This window comes from Geotrypetes seraphini, chromosome 1, assembly GCF_902459505.1.
Source record: "Geotrypetes seraphini chromosome 1, aGeoSer1.1, whole genome shotgun sequence".
In the NCBI taxonomy this organism is placed as follows: Eukaryota; Metazoa; Chordata; class Amphibia; order Gymnophiona; family Dermophiidae; genus Geotrypetes; species Geotrypetes seraphini.
In genome coordinates, this window is record NC_047084.1 from 39,253,499 (window position 1) to 39,271,876 (window position 18,378).

General features: G+C 43.0%; 1 protein-coding gene across 4 annotated transcripts in view; it reads right to left on the reverse strand.

Annotated features, from left to right (window-relative positions):
• The window catches only part of TRAPPC13 (trafficking protein particle complex 13), a 109,126-nt gene that overhangs the window by 4,247 nt on the left and 86,501 nt on the right, over window positions 1-18,378 (reverse strand). For all 4 annotated transcript variants that reach the window (XM_033930158.1, XM_033930148.1, XM_033930139.1 and 1 more), the window contains 3 exons: window positions 16,559-16,692; window positions 15,775-15,973; window positions 13,737-13,837 (listed from right to left, as the gene is read on the reverse strand). In XM_033930158.1, the coding sequence (XP_033786049.1) occupies window positions 13,737-13,837; window positions 15,775-15,973; window positions 16,559-16,692 (434 nt within the window). The remainder of the gene's footprint in view (window positions 1-13,736; window positions 13,838-15,774; window positions 15,974-16,558; window positions 16,693-18,378) is intronic.

Here is an 18,378-nt window from a genome sequence, read left to right on the forward strand (position 1 = left end):
GTGTGCTACAATACCGCACGTGCTAAACGCTAACACCTCCATAGAGTTTGCGTTAGTATTTTTCATTTAGCGCACACTAAAAATGCTAGCACACCTTAGTAAAAGGAGCCCTTAGTCAATAGCAGTAAATCGAAATAATAAATCTAATTCAATCCAATCAGCTGAAAGCATTATGTTTTCTGCTTCTGTCTTAGCAGTTGAGCCCCATTAAATAACTCCTCCTGGTTTCTCAGTACTAATGTTTCACAGACTAAGTACTGCAGGTGGTTCCATCACTAACAGCAGGGCAATGGTGGTACTCAGAATCAAAGAATAAAAAAGGGTTTGATAGAAAAGAGATTAGGTTCTTACCTTGCTAATATCTTTTCTAGTAGAAAGGTGTGTCATTCTGGACAGTAGAGTATTCTTCCTATGCTTGCGAGCCATACAGAAGGAATCCACTCCAGATTTTCAGCTCTTCTTCCTTCTCCTGAGGGCTCTGCTGCCCCCTTCAGTTTGAACCAAAGTAATCAATAATCTTGTATAGAAACACATAAGAAGGAGAAGTACGGGGAATCTCCCCAAATACTTTTCTGTTCTGCTCTGAAAGAAATATAACAAACATGTTAAACATCGTAACTGAACAATCCAACATCGAAATAACCATACCAGACAAACATTTATGGATATCAAACATTCCCCAATGTGTTATAGCAATAGATTATTCTATATACCATTAAAGGTCTGAATGATATAAAAATCTGCGTTTTGACTCAAAAGGCTCCTTTTACTAAGGTGCGCTAGCGTTTTTAGCGTGCGCTGCATTGCTGCGTGCTCTAACCCCGCGCTACGCACCAAAAACTATGGCACGCAGCAATTTATTGAGCGCTAAAACCGCTATCGCAGCTTAGTAAAAGGAACCCAAACTTTCCAATAGAGACAGTAGCCAGGCAGAGAAATAACTGACAGGGCGGAGTTCCAGAATGACAAACCTATCTACTAGAAAAGATATTAGCAAGGTAAGAATCTAATCTCTTTTTATAGCGCAATAGGTGCGTCACTCTGGATAATAGGGATGTACAAAAAGTAGTCCTAGAAATCTAGGACGGGACCTCTGTTCCTGCTTTAACTCTGAGGACCCAAAGACTGTCCTCCTGTGCTGCCAAGTTCACTTTGTAGCACTTGGATAACATATGCAGTGTGGACCAGGTCACTGCCCTACAAATCTCCTTGGGCAAAATCGTCTAAGCTTCTGCCCATGAAAAAGCCATGCTTCTTGTTGAATGCACCTTCAAGGAGACCGGCTACTGCTTGCCACAGGCAATATATGTTGACAAGATCGCCATGCGTATCCATCTTGAAATGGTAGCCATGGATGCTGGTGAGCATAAACACAACTCTCCAATACTTTACCCAACCTCCAAAATAAAGTAAAGTAAAGTATTGGAGAGTTGTGTTATATGATTCCCAACCATAAATAAAGTATTGGAGAGTTGTGTCATATGATTCCCAACCATAAATGAAACAGATTTAAATAGTGCCATCTTTAGTGTGGGTGAGTATAAACAGACAGTGAGAACTTATTAGTAACCTCTAGATAATGTAGGACCATACTCCTCACATCTAGCTTTCTCAGAATCTGGTCCTTTTTTTATTTTAACCCTTAGGACTGGAACTTACATCTTGATTGACATGGAAAGCCGATACAACCTTTGGCAGAAAGGATGGGACTGTGTGCAAGGACACTCCCACCTTCGTGATCTTGAGGAAGGGCTCCCTGCACCACAATACCTGTAGCTCTAAGATTCTTCATGTTGATGTAATGGCTACATGAAAAATGTTCTTGATGGTAAGATCCATCAATAATACCTCTTGAATAGGCTCATAAGGAGCCTGACTTAGTCTGTGCAAGACCACGTTAAGCTTCTACAATGGAAATGGTTGTTTTACCAGTGGTCTGAGCCTTAGCACCCCTTTCTGGAATCTGGCTATGTTGGGATGAGAAGCTAGGGGAGCTTTGCATTCTAGGGCTCTAAGCACAAGAGGCCTGCCATTTGGACCATAAACAATGCCACTGCGAGGACTTTTGTAGAGACCTGCATGGAGGAAAGCCAGCACCATTGAGATTAGAGCACTAAATGGCTCCACCTTTTTTTGTACACCAGTGCTGAAATGTCTCCCATGCTTTATCATAAGCGGAGACCCTCATAGGCTTTTTGGCTCTGAGGAGAATAGCAATAACTATCTCTGAGTATCATTTTTGCTCTAATGTGCCATGCACTCAAGAGTCATGCCGTAAGACTAAAGAGATCCAGATCTTCTAGGACCACTTGGCCCTGAGAGAAAAGATCGGGGTGTACCTGTAGTCTGAGATCTTTGTCCCTCTGTAGACTTATCAGGTCCATATACCACAGATGGCATGGTCAATCTGGTGCCACAAGCACCATTATCCCTGGGTGGCTTGCTATTCTGCGAGTCCATGAGTCATGGAGAAAACACATACAAAAGCTCATTCTTTGGCTACAGCTGGACCAGGGTGTTCAGCCTTGCACTTCTGGGCTTGAATCTTTGACTGAAAAAAAATGGTCCCCTATCGTGTACTCGCCGTACTCATCAGGTTGAAAGTTGGGTAGCCCCAGTGACGAACAAGGACTTGGAATAATTTGCAGATAACGTCCACTCCCTGGGGGTCTAATATATACCTGCTGAGGTAATCAGCCTGGAAATTGTCTACTCCCGCAGAAATCACTTGAAGATGGAGCTCTGCCCATTGGAACAAGTGGGCTTCCAAACGCAGCTGGGAACCTTTGGTGCCTCCTTGGTGATTGACATTGTCTGTAAAGACTCGGATCCCTGTCCCTCCAGTCTCTTCTCCAGCTTCTGTAATGCCAATCGAATGGCCCAAAGCTCCAGCCCGCTGATGGACCACTTTCTCTGGAAGTCTGACAACCGCTCCTGGACTGGGCACCCGTTGCAATAACCTCCCCAGCTGAACAGGCTGGCATCTGTTGTCAGAATAACCCATGAGGTTATCCGGAGAGACATGCCTCTCAATAATGACTATGGACAGAGCCACCAAGACATGCTATTGTGGGATTCTGGGGTCCATGAGAGTGTCATATGAAGAGAGTCCGTTTGTGGACACCACTGAGACAGCAGCCTGCTCTAAAGGGGAAGAATGTGAGCTAACCTAAGGAACCACATCTATAGTGACTGTCATAGAGCCTAGCACCTGGAGGTAATGCCAAGCTGATGGGGCAGGCCTGGCCATCATCTCTATAATTTGAGAGCAAATCTTCTGTCTTTGTGCCTCTGGAAGATAAATACAACCTTCTGCTGTGCTAAATAGAACTTCCAGGTATTCCAGGGTTTGGGGCAGAACCAGTAGGCTCTTGTGAGAATTCACTATCCAGCCCAGACTCTGCAAAACCTGGTCCACTTGTTTCACTTCTAATTCTCCTTCTCAGAATGGTGGGGCTCTGATCAGCCAGTTGTCTAGATAGGGATGCACTTGTAATCCTGCCCTGCAGAGATGCGCAGCAACCACCACCATCACCTTGGTGAAAGTGTGGGTGCTGTTGACAGACTAAAGGGGAGTGCCAAGAACTGGAAATGTTTCTCAAGGACATGGAATCTCAGGAACTTCCTGTGCTCCGGAAATATGGTAATAAGTAGGTAGGTTTCCTTCAGCTCTAGGAAAGCCAGAAATTCCCCTGGCACTATCACTGCAATGACTGATAACACTATTTCCATGTGAAAGTATGGAACTTTCAGAGCCTCGTTGACGTGTGTGAGATCTCTTATTGGTCTCCATTCTTTTGAGTCTTTCTTGGGCACTATAAAGTATATGGAATATCTGCCCGAGCCCAATTCTTTGGGCAGCACAGGCTCTATGACCTGAAGTTCTACCAGTCTCTGCACTGTTGCTAAGATTTTGCTTGCCTTCTCTGGTCACCATGCTGTAGAGTCCATAAACCAGTCTGTTGAGGGATAGGCGAACATGGGCTTGTAACTTCCAGAATGAAATCTAGGACTCAATGGTCTGAAGAGATCTGCGCCCAAGGCCTCCACATACTTTGAGAGCCTTCCTCCTATCTTCAAGGGAAAGGCTGTGGTCCTGGCGTCATTGCGCTTTCTTGGATGCTGGAGTGGGATGAGATCTGGAAGCTTGGTTTCATCTCAGTCCTGTAATCTCTGTCTTAATCTCTGATAGGATCTCTGAGATGAGGCTCCTCCTGAGCACTGACAAAAATGCCCAGAACCTCTGGTGGTTACAATTGATGTCAGGTACAGATTTCAGCCAACGATCTGTCTCACTGGCCATAAGATCGTCCAGACTCTTTCTGAATAACATTTGTTCTTTGAAGGGAAGTCTGCTGAGTGTAGCCTCCTGCCCATTGCCCGATCCAGACCATTCTGCGGGCTGAGACTGAATAAGCTGAGACTTTGTTCATGACCCTGATTAAGTTGTAGAGAGCATCGGCCACATAATCAACCCTTGCTAGCATAAACTGAGGTAAACCCACATAACTTGGTATGACACTTGTGTGCCATAAAAAAGGCTTCAGCAGCTGCTTTAATTCCTAAAGCCAGCACCTCAAACTACCTTTTCAAGATCATATCCACTCTGCGATCCTGCATATCCTTTAATACTACACCTCCCTCACTCGGTCACCTGGGCCACTAAGGAATCCACCTTAGGCTGAGTGAACATTGGCAGACACGCCTGTGCCATAGGATACATATTTGCTATTGTTTGGGCTAGCTTTAAAGAGCCCTCAGGAGTATCCCAGTGCTTTGTAATTAAAATACTCGTATCAGGATGCCAGGGAAATACCCTAGGCTGCGCTCTACTCTACTCAGGATAGAACATTGTGCTGCTGGGGATGCAATTGTAACTATTGCATACTCATCCCAATTTGGGATCCTGTATCTCCCAGCAAGAAAGACTCGCTCTATGACAGCAAGGGCATACAGTCTGATCTCTCATCTTCAGAGTCCACGTCAGAAAGGTCTGCAAGATCTTGGCCAGCCTCTGTAATTGGGACAGATGTACCCTGGGAGACCACGCCCCCTGCACAACCCCAGACTTGCTGCCAGACCTCCTTTGAGGATCTTGACTATCCAAATAAACTCTTCACATCAAACTCAGGAGAAACGGCTTTACTAGGCAGCGCTAAGTCCCCTGTACTCAAGCTCCTGCGATTCAGTAGGCGAGCTGAGCTACTAGGGATATGGACCCTGAGCTCCACAAAGTTTTCTGCAGGCTGGCCACACAGGTCCCCAAAGGATTAACCTGACAGCTGCAGACCCAAGCCTGCTTCTTCTCCATGCAGGCAAAGCTTACTCCCACACTGGAGAGCTCTGGTGCACCAAAATCTGCAAAAAACACTGAAAATAATAAAGAAATATACAGAGCAGATTAGAAAGACACCTTCCAGTTTGAGTATAGATGGAAAAACTGAAGGGACCAGCAGAGCCCTCTGGAGAAGGAGGAGTTGAAAACCTGGAGTGGATCCCTTCTGCATGGCTCGTAAGAATAGGGAGAATATCCTACTGTCCACAGTGACACACTTTCATATTGCATTAGAAATTACTATTATAGACCTCTTTGATGGATGTCATCTCTTGACTCTAATTGTACTCCTTGTCTATTGTATGATCTCTGTAAGTATATTCTTTAGTTTGTGTGTGTGTGTGTGTGTCACGGAGCAAGGAAGTGACATCAGAGGGAAAGCCAACACTAGCATGAGCAGCAGGCTGGAGAAACTGCTTGCGCTGGCGAAGATTTAAAGAGATACAGGGTGGGAAGGGACGGCATGAGTGTGATGCGGAGGGCAGACAGGAGGACGTGAGGGGGTTTGGCATGAAAGGAGTTGGGGGGCAAAGAGGGTGCGAGGAGAGCCACTGCTTCAGGCACCTCCTACTCTCGCTACGCCACTGTGTATGGCACAGATATTGAGCGCTTATACATTTAGCAATCAATTCAAGAAAGGGCGTCAACATTTTAGGCATAATGCAGCTTGCTAAGTACACCCAGATTCCATTATAAAATACTAGTATAAATTGGCTATTACATGCTAACATTTAGGTACACCCACTTATTCCACATTAATAGCAGGTTTAAATGCATATGCCTAAATGTAGAACTTTATCATGTAAATACAAGTATTTTATAGCCTACATGTCCATGTGCCTCTTCTATTCATGTCCCCTTACATTTACACACCATCTAGGGAATTTTATAAATGGCACCCAATTTTCAGTGCCCAAACAGCGCTTAGCACAGAAATACACTGTCATACCCAGGTACAGAACAGCACCTAAGTGTGTTCACACACAACTGCAAAGGGGGCATTGCCATGAAAGTGGCATGGGTGGGTTGGGGTGTTCCACAAAATTGCATGCAGTATTATAGAATGCTGCAGAGGTGTACCAGGCATAAATCCTGGCTTCAGTCAGTATACATCCTCTTACTCAAAGTTGGGTGCAGGATTTGGCACCCAATGCTATTCCATTAAGAGTGCTCATTTTGGAGTGCCCTTTATAGAACAGTGCAGGACAAAACTTACTGAATATGGTCCTATGTGATCGCCATGTTCATATTAGACAATACTGCCGAGCGTGTGCCTAATACTTAGGTGTGTGAATGTAAGTGCTAATATTCTAAAACTGTAGCACACAGATGGTGCTTACACTTAGGTGCTAATCCCCAAATTCTGTATATAGTGCTATAAGCTGTGCATAAAAATCGGTAAGCACAGCTAATCTGAACACACAACTTAATTGTTTAACAGGCCTAACCGGCAATTAATACATAATAATAGTGCTAATGGGCACTAATTAGAAGTTATGTGCATATCTTGGTACGTGCACACTATAAAAGCACTTCAATCTGAAAAGGGGGCTTGGCTATGGGAGGAACATGGGTGGATCGTGGACATTCCTAAATACTGTTACAGAATATGCCAAAATCAACAAAAGATGAATAAAACACTAATTTGTCCAAAAACTCATACAGAACAGAGGACAAAATCAAATCAAGTTATATTTGAATTACCAGACCTCAAATTACCCAAGGCACTACTAAATTGAATTGTTCATGCCCTTACTGGGGTGGTAAATTCATCATTGGTCTTTGGTAAAGTGACTTGTGCTGTGCAAAATTATTTAAATATCAATTTTCAATAAATAATAAAGTGCTTACAGTATATAAGGTGCTTGGAAAAGGACAGTACATAAGTTAAGTGCTCTCTTTTTCCAAGCACCTTATATACTCTAAGCACTTTTATATTTATTGAAAATTGATATTTAAATAATTTTGCACAGCACAAGTCACTTTACCAAAGACCAATGATGAATTTACCACCCCAGTAAGGGCACGAACAATTCAATTTAGTAGTGCCTTGGGTAATTTGAGGTCTGGTAATTCAAACATAACTTGATTTGATTTTGTTCTCTGTTCTGTATGTGTTACAGAATATGCGCATTTTCTCTCTGTTTTTGGAAGTGGGGAAGAGAGAAAAGGTTGGAGGAAAAAAGTACAAACAGCTGTAGGGCTCCAAAATTATTTATAAAAATGTAGGCGTCGACATTCAGCTGGTGGCGATAACATTGATAACATTGGGCCCAGAAATTTAATGCCAGGTCATGTCTGCACTCCAGAACTGAATTTCCGGTTATACAGAGCTAGCTAAATCATAGCCAATTAAGTGTGATATTCAGTGCACTGCATTTGTACAGCGAATGGCCACCAGAATGGTCTCGGGGCTCAAAAATCTATCATACGAAGAAAGGCTGAACGAATTGCAGCTATATTCTCTCGAAGAACGTAGGGAGAGAGGAGACATGATTGAGATGTTTAAGTATGTCACTGGTTGTATCGAGGTAGAAGATGATATTTTCCTTCTTAAAGGACCCTCCGCTACAAGAGGACACCCGCTGAAAATAAAGGGCGGGAAGTTTCATGGCGACACCAGGAAATGCTTCTTCACCGAAAGAATGGTTGACAGCTGGAATAAGCTCCCAGTGCAGGTGATCGAGGCCAGCAGCGTGCCGGATTTTAAGAACAGATGGGATGCTCATGTCGGATCTCTACGAGGGAAAGGTCATCAGAGAGCAATTAAATAGGGGGGTGGGTCAATGGTGTGGGCAGACTCGATGGGCCTCGGCCTTTTTGTGCAGTCACTTTCTATGTTTCTATGCATAAAAACAAGACTTTACCTTGGCTGATTTTAATGAGCTATTCTTAGAACTGTAAACCGCTATAGCACTTCAGTTTTTTGCAATATATTAAAAATTAAAATCAAATCAAAAACAGCCAAGTGCTGATGCTGTCCCCAAAACTCCCCATAACAGCTGGCTTTCAGTTAGGTGGTAAACAGACATTTTTAGTGGCACTAATCAGTTAAATGATGCTGAAAATGAGTGGTTAGCCCTGAACATGATCAGGAGTCATTTCTGACTGGTTAAATTGCTTTGAATATCAACCTCATAGTTGTTAATGCCTGTTCGTATGCCTTATAATAGATATGGTCTATCCTTCCTCAAAATGCTATCCAAACTCTTATCGTATGCTCTTATGACTAGAAGATTGGACATGATGGATTATAACAAGAGAGAGTCTGCGTTTTTTTATTTTGGTTCCACATCTTTGAACTCCCTTTCTCATATAACTAGAGGCTTCCCTGCCAAAATTTAAAGCAGCCCTAAAAACCAGTGGGCATTTGAAAAGGTCTGATTTGAACTGGAGTGGTGTGAGGACAAGCATTCTACTCTCTTCTCTTTTTCCTCCTACATTCTCTTTTCTCTTTCTCCATTCTCCATCTTATTATGCTATGTTTCGTCATGCATGCTTACCTTACCAGTTTTGCATTTCATACTATGTTAAAGCCATGCTTTGTAATATTATGTTTGCCATGCTATGTTTTGCAGTACTATACTCGCCATACCATTTATTTTATTTATTTATATTTTTAGAATTTATATACCACTTAAAGCCTGCCCTAATTGGTTTTACATTCAGATACTCAAGTATTTTATCCTATCTGTCCCATTGGGCTCATACTCTGTCTAATGTACCTGGGGCAATGGGGAATTAAGTGACTTACCCAGGGTAACAAGCAGCAGGGATTTGAACCCACAACCTCAGAGTGCTGAGCCTGTAGCTCTAACTACTACACCACACACTCCCTCATGTTTTACCATGCTTTGCCATTCTTTTCAGACAATGTTTGCCATGCTATTTTCTACCATACTATATCTGAGAGTGTGGCGCTGGAGTTATAGCTACAATCTCAGCACCCTGAGGCTGTGGGTTTAAACACACACTGCTCCTTGTGACCCTGGGCAAGTAACTTGTTCTCCCATTGCCCCAGGTATATTAGATAGATTGTGAACCTGTAGGGACTGACAGGAAAAAATGCTTGAGTACCTGAATATATCCATATAAACCATTCTGAACTCCCCTGTATTCCGCCAGGGGGGGGGAGGGAAAGATGGAAGGGAAGCAGACAGAGATGTCAGCCCATGGGAGCAAGGAAGGGAAGATGGATGCCAGACCAATGGGGTTGAGGGAGGAGGGAGAGATGGCAGGTGAAGGCAGAGAGTTTCTGGAAGCGACATTGAAAGAGGGCAAATGTCATATGGAAAGGGCAGAGAGAAGGCAGTCACTGAATGGAAGGAAGGAAGAGAATGATGAGAAGATGAGGAAAGCAAAAACAAGAGAAGACAAAGGTAGAAAAAAAGTTATATTTCTTTATTTGCTTTAGAATAAAGTAGTATTGTAGCTGTGTTGACATGTAAACATTTATAAATGGAAAATAGAAAAAGTGATCCTTTTATTAGACTAATTTTACTACATTTTTGACTAACTTTCAGAGATTGAGGAAGGAGGTTTTGGCCTCTGAAAGCTAACTGAAAATGTATTAGTCCAATAAAATGGTATTAACAATAAAACAAAAATTGAAAATAAGATATTTGTTAATTTGTAAAGTGACAATTGTTATTTCTCATTTTTTTCAAATTTACATCTGCTATTGAGGAAAGAGCCAATCAGGGACTTCCTTAGGCTCCTTCTTCGATGACACTGGGCCTTAGGCCTCTCCCCGGTACATCATGTGATGCACGGGGAGGGGACTAAGGCCCTGATTGGCTCAGACACCTCAGACCCCTTCCGTGGGCGGGGCCTGAGGCATCTGAGCCAATCAGGGACTTCCTTAGGAAAGAGCCTAAGGAAGTCCCTGTTTGGCCATTTGTTTTGGCCAATTAGGGACTTCATTAGGCTCCTTCCTAAGGAAGTCCCTGATTGGCTCAGATGCCTCAGGCCCCTCCCAAGGGAGGAGCCTGAAGCACCTGAGCCAATCAGGGGTTAAGGCCCAGTGTTGTTGCAGGAGGTGGTGTTTTCAGTACCTCCTGCTCCCAACTTCAAGGTATGGGGGCACGGGGCTTGGAGGGGGAGGGGGCATCCGGTGGCAGGAGGGAGTGGGCATACCTCCTGCCTTTTTCATTAGGTGGAGGGGGAGGTCTTTCTGGGCAGGAGAAGTGGGCATCCCTTCTGCTGTTTGTTTTAGGGTCACTGTGTTTGTTGGGGGGGGGGATGGCACATGATTGTCAGGTGTTGTTGTGGGGGCCGTGGCAGTGGTGGGGTTTTTTCAGTTTTTTTATGGGCAGATATTTTGCTTGTGCAATACACACAAAATATCTGCCATTGAAAAAACACCCCACACCCCAGGCAGACCTATCGGTAACCCAGTTACCGACAGGTCTACAGCAATCAGGTTTTTGGATCGGTAAAACCCAAAGCTAAATAGCCAAGCAATGTAAGTGAATCAGTCGCTTGGCTATTTTGCATGGGGTTTTACTAATTTGCATGGCTGGATCAGAAAATGGACGATCGAGGGGAAAATCACTCGGTAGGATGTTTAGTGAATCGGGTCAGTTAGGCAGTGATCGTCGCTAAACCTGTGAAAACAGGTTTAGCGATGATTGCTGACTTTAGTGAATCTAGCCCTTAGTAGTTCAGTTTAACTTTTAACTAAATATTTCTATTTTTAGTTTGTGATTACATATTCCATATTGGGCAAGGGTGTTTCTGTGCTCTGTGTGTATGAAAGACATGGTTTTCTATTAGAATTTAATGGCAGGTTCAATCTGTACTAATCTGGCTTGTTTAGTTTTACAATGGGTATATTGATGTTCTAGTGCTCACTGCAGTGTGTAAGATGTTGCCTTTTCCTAGGTACACTCTTGTTGTGCAAGTTATGGATTATTACTATAAATCATGTTTTTCAAACAGAGGAAGGGGGTATTAAAAATGATCGGCCCCGGGTGTCACATATGCTAGGTATGCCACTGGCTGTCGGGTAAGATTTGCCTCTTTGCAGATGAAACTCTGCAATAGGGTAGACACCCCTGATGTCACACTACACCAGTATTCAAAATTATTCATTCTTAAATTCTAAAGCAAATGAGCCAAAAATTCAATTTAAAACGAAATACTTTCTTTATAAATAACTAGCTGATGCCCCAGCATTGCACGGGTATTAAATTATAGCAATAACACTGTAAATGGATTCAAATAAAGATACTTTATAGTGGTGAATGAAATTATTTGTTTACAGCTTTATAAAAAGTACAATATTCAAATTATAATGTGAAATATTTGACAAAATGAATATAATACAACTAACACAAAACTTGATTATAAACAACAGTTTTAGTTTCACCTCCAGGAGTAAGAACATATAAATTCTTGGGTGAAGAGACCCCCAGAACATATCACCCCAGGTAGTGAGGGATCTGCATTAGAGAATGACACGGTGGCGGTTTACCCGCGGCCACCGCATTTTAGCCGCGGGTCACCCGCCGAAAACAGGGAAGAAAACTAGCAGTGGCTGCGGCGACGGGGACAAGGCCATTCACCGCCCGCGGGGCGGTGAATGGTCTTGTCCCCCGCAGTGAGGCATGAAGGATCGCGCGGTCCCCGCAGCTCACACCCGCCCGCCCAATCGATTCCAGTGTCCAGCCAGCTCTCTCCCCTCTCCTCACCCCAGTCCGCAGATCCTCCTCCTCGGCGACCCGCACGCTACCAGAGAGCAGCGCACACCCGCCGCTGCTCAGCCTCGATCTTCTGCTCTGACGCAACCGGAAACAGGAAGTTGCAGCAGAGCAGAAGATCGAACACTGAGCAGCCGCGCGTGTGCGGCTCCCTGGGAAAGCGCGCAGGTTGCCGAAAAAGAAAACCCACAAACCAAGGTGAGGAGAAAGGAGAGAGCCGGCCAAACACCAGGATCGACCGGGCAGGCAGGTAGTGGCCGCGGGGACCGTGCGATCGCTAGTGTTCCCGGCTCAAATTGGAAGGAGGGAGTGAAAGGAAAAAGGCTTATATGGATGCAGCGGGGACGGTGACGGGGCGGTGAATGGGATGGCAGTGGCGGTGACGGGGCGGTGAAAGGGATGGCGGTGACGGTGACGGGGCGGTGAAGGGATCGGCGGTGACGGGGCGGTGCAGAGGATGGTGGGCCGGTGACGGGGCGGTGATGGGGACAGATTTTTTCCCCGTGTCATTCTCTAATCTGCATACCAAGTTTCGTTCAAATCGGTCAAGCCGTTTTTGATTTACTGTGAGAATGGCAGCTGTTTACATTTTTTTGAACATATAAATTCTTGGGTGAAGAGACCCCCAGAACATATTACCCCAGGTAGTGAGGGATCTGCATACCAAGTTTCGTTCAAATCGGTCAACCGTTTTTGATTTACTGTGAGAATGGCAGCTGTTTACATTTTTTCCATTGACATGAATGGGTGAAATCTGATTTTATGTTTGTAGCTCCGCCCACGTGTGCAGGTGGGCTGCGAGACCCCCAGAACATATCACCCCAGGTAGTGAGGGATCTGCATACCAAGTTTCGTTCAAATCGGTCAAGCCGTTTTTGATTTACTGTGAGAATGGCAGCTCTTTACATTTTTTCCATTGACATGAATGGGTGAAATCTGATTTTCTGTTTGTAGCTCCGCCCACGTGTGCAGGTGGGCCGCGAGACCCCCAGAACATATCACCCCAGGCAGTGAGGGATCTGCATACCAAGGTTCGTTCAAATCGGTCAAGCCGTTTTTGAATTACTGTGAGAATGGCAGCTTTTTACTTTTTTTCCATTGACATGAATGGGTGAAATCTGATGTTCTGTTTGTAGCTCCGCCCACGTGTGCAGGTGGGCCGCGAGACCCCCAGAACATATCACCCCAGGTAGTTGGAATTACTGTGAGAATGGCAGCTTTTTACATTTTTTCCATTGACATGAATGGGTGAAATCTGATTTTCTGTTTGTAGCTCCGCCCACGTGTGCAGGTGGGCCGCAGAGACCCCCAGAACATATCACCCCAGGTAGTGAGGGATCTGCATACCAAGTTTCGTTCAAATCGGTCAAGCCGTTTTTGAATTACTGTGAGAATGGCAGCTTTTTACATTTTTTCCATTGATATGAATGGGTGAAATCTGATTTTATGTTTGTAGCTCCGCCCATGTGTGCAGGTGGGCCGCGAGACCCCCAGAACATATCATCCCAGGTAGTGAGGGATCTGCATACCAAGTTTTGTTCAAATCGGTCAAGCCGTTTTTGCGTGATCGCGGCACATACACACATACACACACACATACATACACACATACATACCTCCGATTTTATATATATAGATAGTACCTAAAGTCAGCTATTAAATATTTCGCTTTTTACTGTTTTACAATGACTTGATATTACCTGCAGTTAGTTATTTTACAAGTAATTTCAAAAGGTTCTTCCAAATTTACAGTGTCTGGTATGGTTTCGAGAGAAAGCCTTACATCACCATAACCTGGAGCCTGGGCAAAAGAACAAATGTGGGAAAAAAAACTGCAATTAATAGGAAATCTGTTTTTGAGGTGATTTTACTCCTGGCAGAATTCTACGTAATAATTTTAAAATTCTGCACAAAATTTTTTATAATTCTATGCACAATATTTCAAAATTCTGGAAAGTTTATTTGTAGTGGCTTTTGTAGATTTCTTTGATCCTGAGGCCTGAAATTCCTTTCTTCCTTTTCCTTTCTCAGTTTCCAGCCTCCTCAGTTCCCTCTCTCACTCCAACTATAATTCTGTCTCCCTCTAAATCCCACCCATCTCTCACTTGCACCCTGAATACCCTCCTTGGCCCCCATAGTCTGGCATCTCTCTCTCCCTACTGGCTAAGAATCTCTTCCTCCTTTCCCATCCCCTTTCTGGTCTTGGTCACTCTCTCTTCCATCTCCCACCCCTCTTACGAGACCAGCATCCATGTCAACTCACCCCACCCACCACCTCTCTCGCTTGTACCCTGAATCCCTTCCTTACTCCCCATGATCTGGCATTTCTCTCTATGGTCAAGCATCTCTTCCTTCTCACTCCCCTTTCTGGCCTGGGTTTCCTTCCCACCCACTTTCCTCTCTACTTACAGGTCCAGCATCTATGTTCCTTCCCCTCTCCTCCTTCCCCTGCAGGTCTAGCATCCATGCCCCTCCTCTCCCCCCCTCCATTTGCAATGCAACATCCATATTCCCTCCCCTCTCCTCCTATCCCCTCCCCCTGCAGGTCTAGCATCCATATTCCCCCTCCTATCTCCCCCTCAACTTGCAGTCCAGGATCCATGTCCCCTACTACACCTCTCCCAACTTGTAGTCCAGTATTCATGTTCTCTCCTCTCCCCTTCATAGGCTTAGCATCCATGTTACCTCCTTCCTCTCATTCAAATTATGGCCCAGTATCCATGTGTCCATCCTCTCCCCTTCCCAGGTCTGGCCTTTCTCCTTCTAACAGACCCCTCTCTCATGAGATCAGACATACCTGTGGGCCTCCCAAGGAAGCAGCAGTGGCAGCAGCCAGCTGGCAGAGGCAGTGCTGTAAACGGGCTGCCAGCTCTGCCAGGACCTTCCCTCTGCTGTGTCATCTATCTACAAGAAGTGATGCGGCAGAGAGAAAGCCCTGGTGGGGCCAGCAAAAAGCAGCCCATTCACAGCGCTGCCTCTGCTGGCCGGCTGCCACAGCTGCTTCCTTGGAAGGCCTGCAGGTATGTCCGATTTCACTGGGATGCGGGGAAGGGGGGGTCAGTCAGAGGGACAGAGGCTAGACCCTCGCAGGGGAGAAGGAGGGGACAAGGACAAAACGGAAGGTCTGCATAGAATTCTGCCCATGTGCAGAATTCTGTGCAAATTCTGTGCTGCACAGTTGTACAGAATTCCGCCAGGAGTATGATTTGGTAGCAAAAAGTATGTGATTTTTTTTTAAGGCCTGTACTACACATTCACCACTGCTACTACAGAATGTTTTGACGTCTTATATTTTATTTATATTTTACTTGTTTTTGTCAGTTAGCATTAGCCCCTATTACATTCTTTATGTGGTTAGATTTATTCACAAAAGGCCTAATTAATCAACCTAATTTGACCTTTACACAAGGTCACTGTTTATGCTGAGTATACAAACCATATAAAAAGTCCAGTCTTTAGATCAACATAATACAGTATAAGTCCCACATTATATCTAGTGGCACTGCAGAAATAAGTAGCAATAGTAACTGATGATATTTTATCTGTGCACTCTCTGCTCGTTTTTACTGGACAAACAAAGAGCAGGCTTTTGTTAAGAAAAATGGCCAAACCTTGCCTACAGGAAGACATGTTTTACCTATCATATCTATTCTCTTTGACTTTTTCAGGAAAAACTAACTCCATCTTTATTCAATCCATTTTATTAGTTTTAAAGTATCACAGTAACTATAAACTCACCATTCTTTGGAGCTGGCTGGTCTGCAACCTTCCCCTTTCACCTAGGTTGGTTTTCCACACTATGTCAAGTTTACCAATAACTGTGACACCCTTAATGACTCCAGCTTTCTCTGCAAACTCTGGTTTGGGTTTTAAGCAGTACAAATACTGGCGTGTATCCAAGGGTTGCAGATAAGTTCTTGTACCAAACGTTGAAAAACTGTGGAAGTGATAGGTGTGTATCAGGTTAAAACTAATGTCATGCAAACCTTGAAATGATCATGCTAATCACTGCTCTTCCCATTTACAAAATTTAGACAGTAACTGTAAATAATTTCTGTACTTAAAAACAAATGTTTTACATGCAGTAATCACCTCATAAAATTATTCAAAGTTTGTGCGGGATAATCTCTGTATAAACTTGATGCGGCTGCTTGAGGCTTACGCATTGAGGCTCCGTCGGTGATGTCACCCATATGTGAGAATAGGCAACCTGCTTGTCCTAAGATAAACTCTGCTATGATTCTCAATATTAAAATCTTTAACTACATTTAAAACCCAACAAAATACTGATTCTGATGCTACAATTTTCGCTCAAGACCTGGTGCACTACTTTAAAGAAAAAATCATTAGCATTAGAAGCAAATTTAAATCAAAAACTGACCCAGACCCCACAGAACCTGATAATATCTTGCAATTTTCAAAATGTGCTCGGTTCAATCTACCATCATTAAGTGACATTCAACGATTGTTTCAGTCCGTAAATTTAAAAATCAATAACACTTACTAAGAAATGCATTCTTACCTTTCTCCATATTTGTTGATTGTATTTAGCTCTGACACATTGTACATAAGAGATGGCTCTAAGGAAACCTTTTCCATAAACATTGGTGAGGTTGTGATGTTTTGAATCTGAGCTTCAAGGAACACTTCATCCGTCTAAGGAGGTGAAAAAGGAAGTTAGGACAGATTGTAGTAATGTTCAGAACAGAGGATGCATTTAGAATCATATTATTTCATAATTAACAATGAATGCAATTAGTTCATGTTTGCAAATCAAAGTCACTGCAATTAATGTGATTTTAAAAAATCCTCATCCCAACACAATTAATAGGAGCAAAAGTGTTAGTTAAGTGACATCTCACCAAACAATGGATGTGGGATAGTTTATTTATTTTTTTTGCATGTATAGATTTGACATTTTGATCATTAAATCATCATTCTACCCTATTAAGTTGTCAATAAATCTAAATCTGGGAATCAATCATAGCAATGGGTCAGAGGCTCTGGAACTTCTTGGCACAACAAATACAGATGCCATAACAGGATAATGGTTGGTCAATCTGTATACCAAGAAATAGGGATTTTACTGAAAATTCAGCATATAAATTAACATGTTTACTGAAATGTTGCTCAGATTGGTCTGCATTTCTTTCAGTGTTAACACAGTTTATATGCTGATGGATTAATGTTCATAATCCTACAATAAAGGCTATCAAAATAATGATTCAATTTCCTGTCACACTTTTTTTCTGCGCACTGTATATGTGCGGCAGCTCTCTGTACTAACAGGGAATTAAAATATCAAAAGCTGCAATTTTTTAAAAAATATACAGAGTTTAACAATTAACAATTACCTTCCATTGTTATCTACTGAATTAATCTAGTAAAGCTGAAGACAACTTTAGGATAGTTTATCCCATATATCCATTGCTTAAATCATTGTGTAACCAAATTCCATGTGAAGTTAGGTTAATGCAAGTCAGCAGGAAATTAAGATAAGCAAAAGGAACTGAAGAAAAAAAAGCAAGCAGCATAATGAAAAAGCAAGTTAGTTTCAAAAAGCAAAAGAGTTAAAAATGTCAACTAAAAATCCCCTAAGTGATTATAAAAGAATAGTTCCTCAATATAATAGCATTTTTATTTAATTATGAAGTGTACTATTCAACCTTAGCAGGGTAGAAAATTAGAGAACACTGCAAAAATGTGAAATAGTATATCTCTAGTAGCTACTTTTTTGACAGCAGCAGTGCTATATGTCACACACATGCATCAAATGACTCTGTGCTGATTTGCAGCATGTTTCTAGAGCATTCTAAGAAAGCTTTCTAGGCAGGTGTTTTGGTTGCCTACATTCAGCATGACCTATAGTCTCTCGGTTTATTGGCTACCTAACCTAAAGAAAGTGAAGAGAACAATTGCTTAAAGACTGATAGGTTGTGTGGCTCACTGCACACAATCCTCATCACAAAATATCCACTTACAGGTAAGCGACTTTGCCTTTTCGGTTTTTTGGCAGGTGCAATAATGTCACATGTGGGACTTCTAAGACATGAAAAGATAAAGATGACTAACACAAAACTATAATTATGCAGCCCAGGGAAGAAAGAAAAGGGCTGTACTTCATATTAGGGACATTCCAAACTAGAATCTCAGTTGGAAGCTGCTTCAACATAGTAATCATATATTCATTATTTGACTGGACTCCAAATCATAATTTTGCAAATCACTTAAAATATGATTAACAGGCAGCCAAAATCACTGAATGGTTCCGACAACATGGGCCTGCTTTGAACTATGAGGGCTTAACAATGAAAAATACAGTGTATTTCCCAACTGTATTCC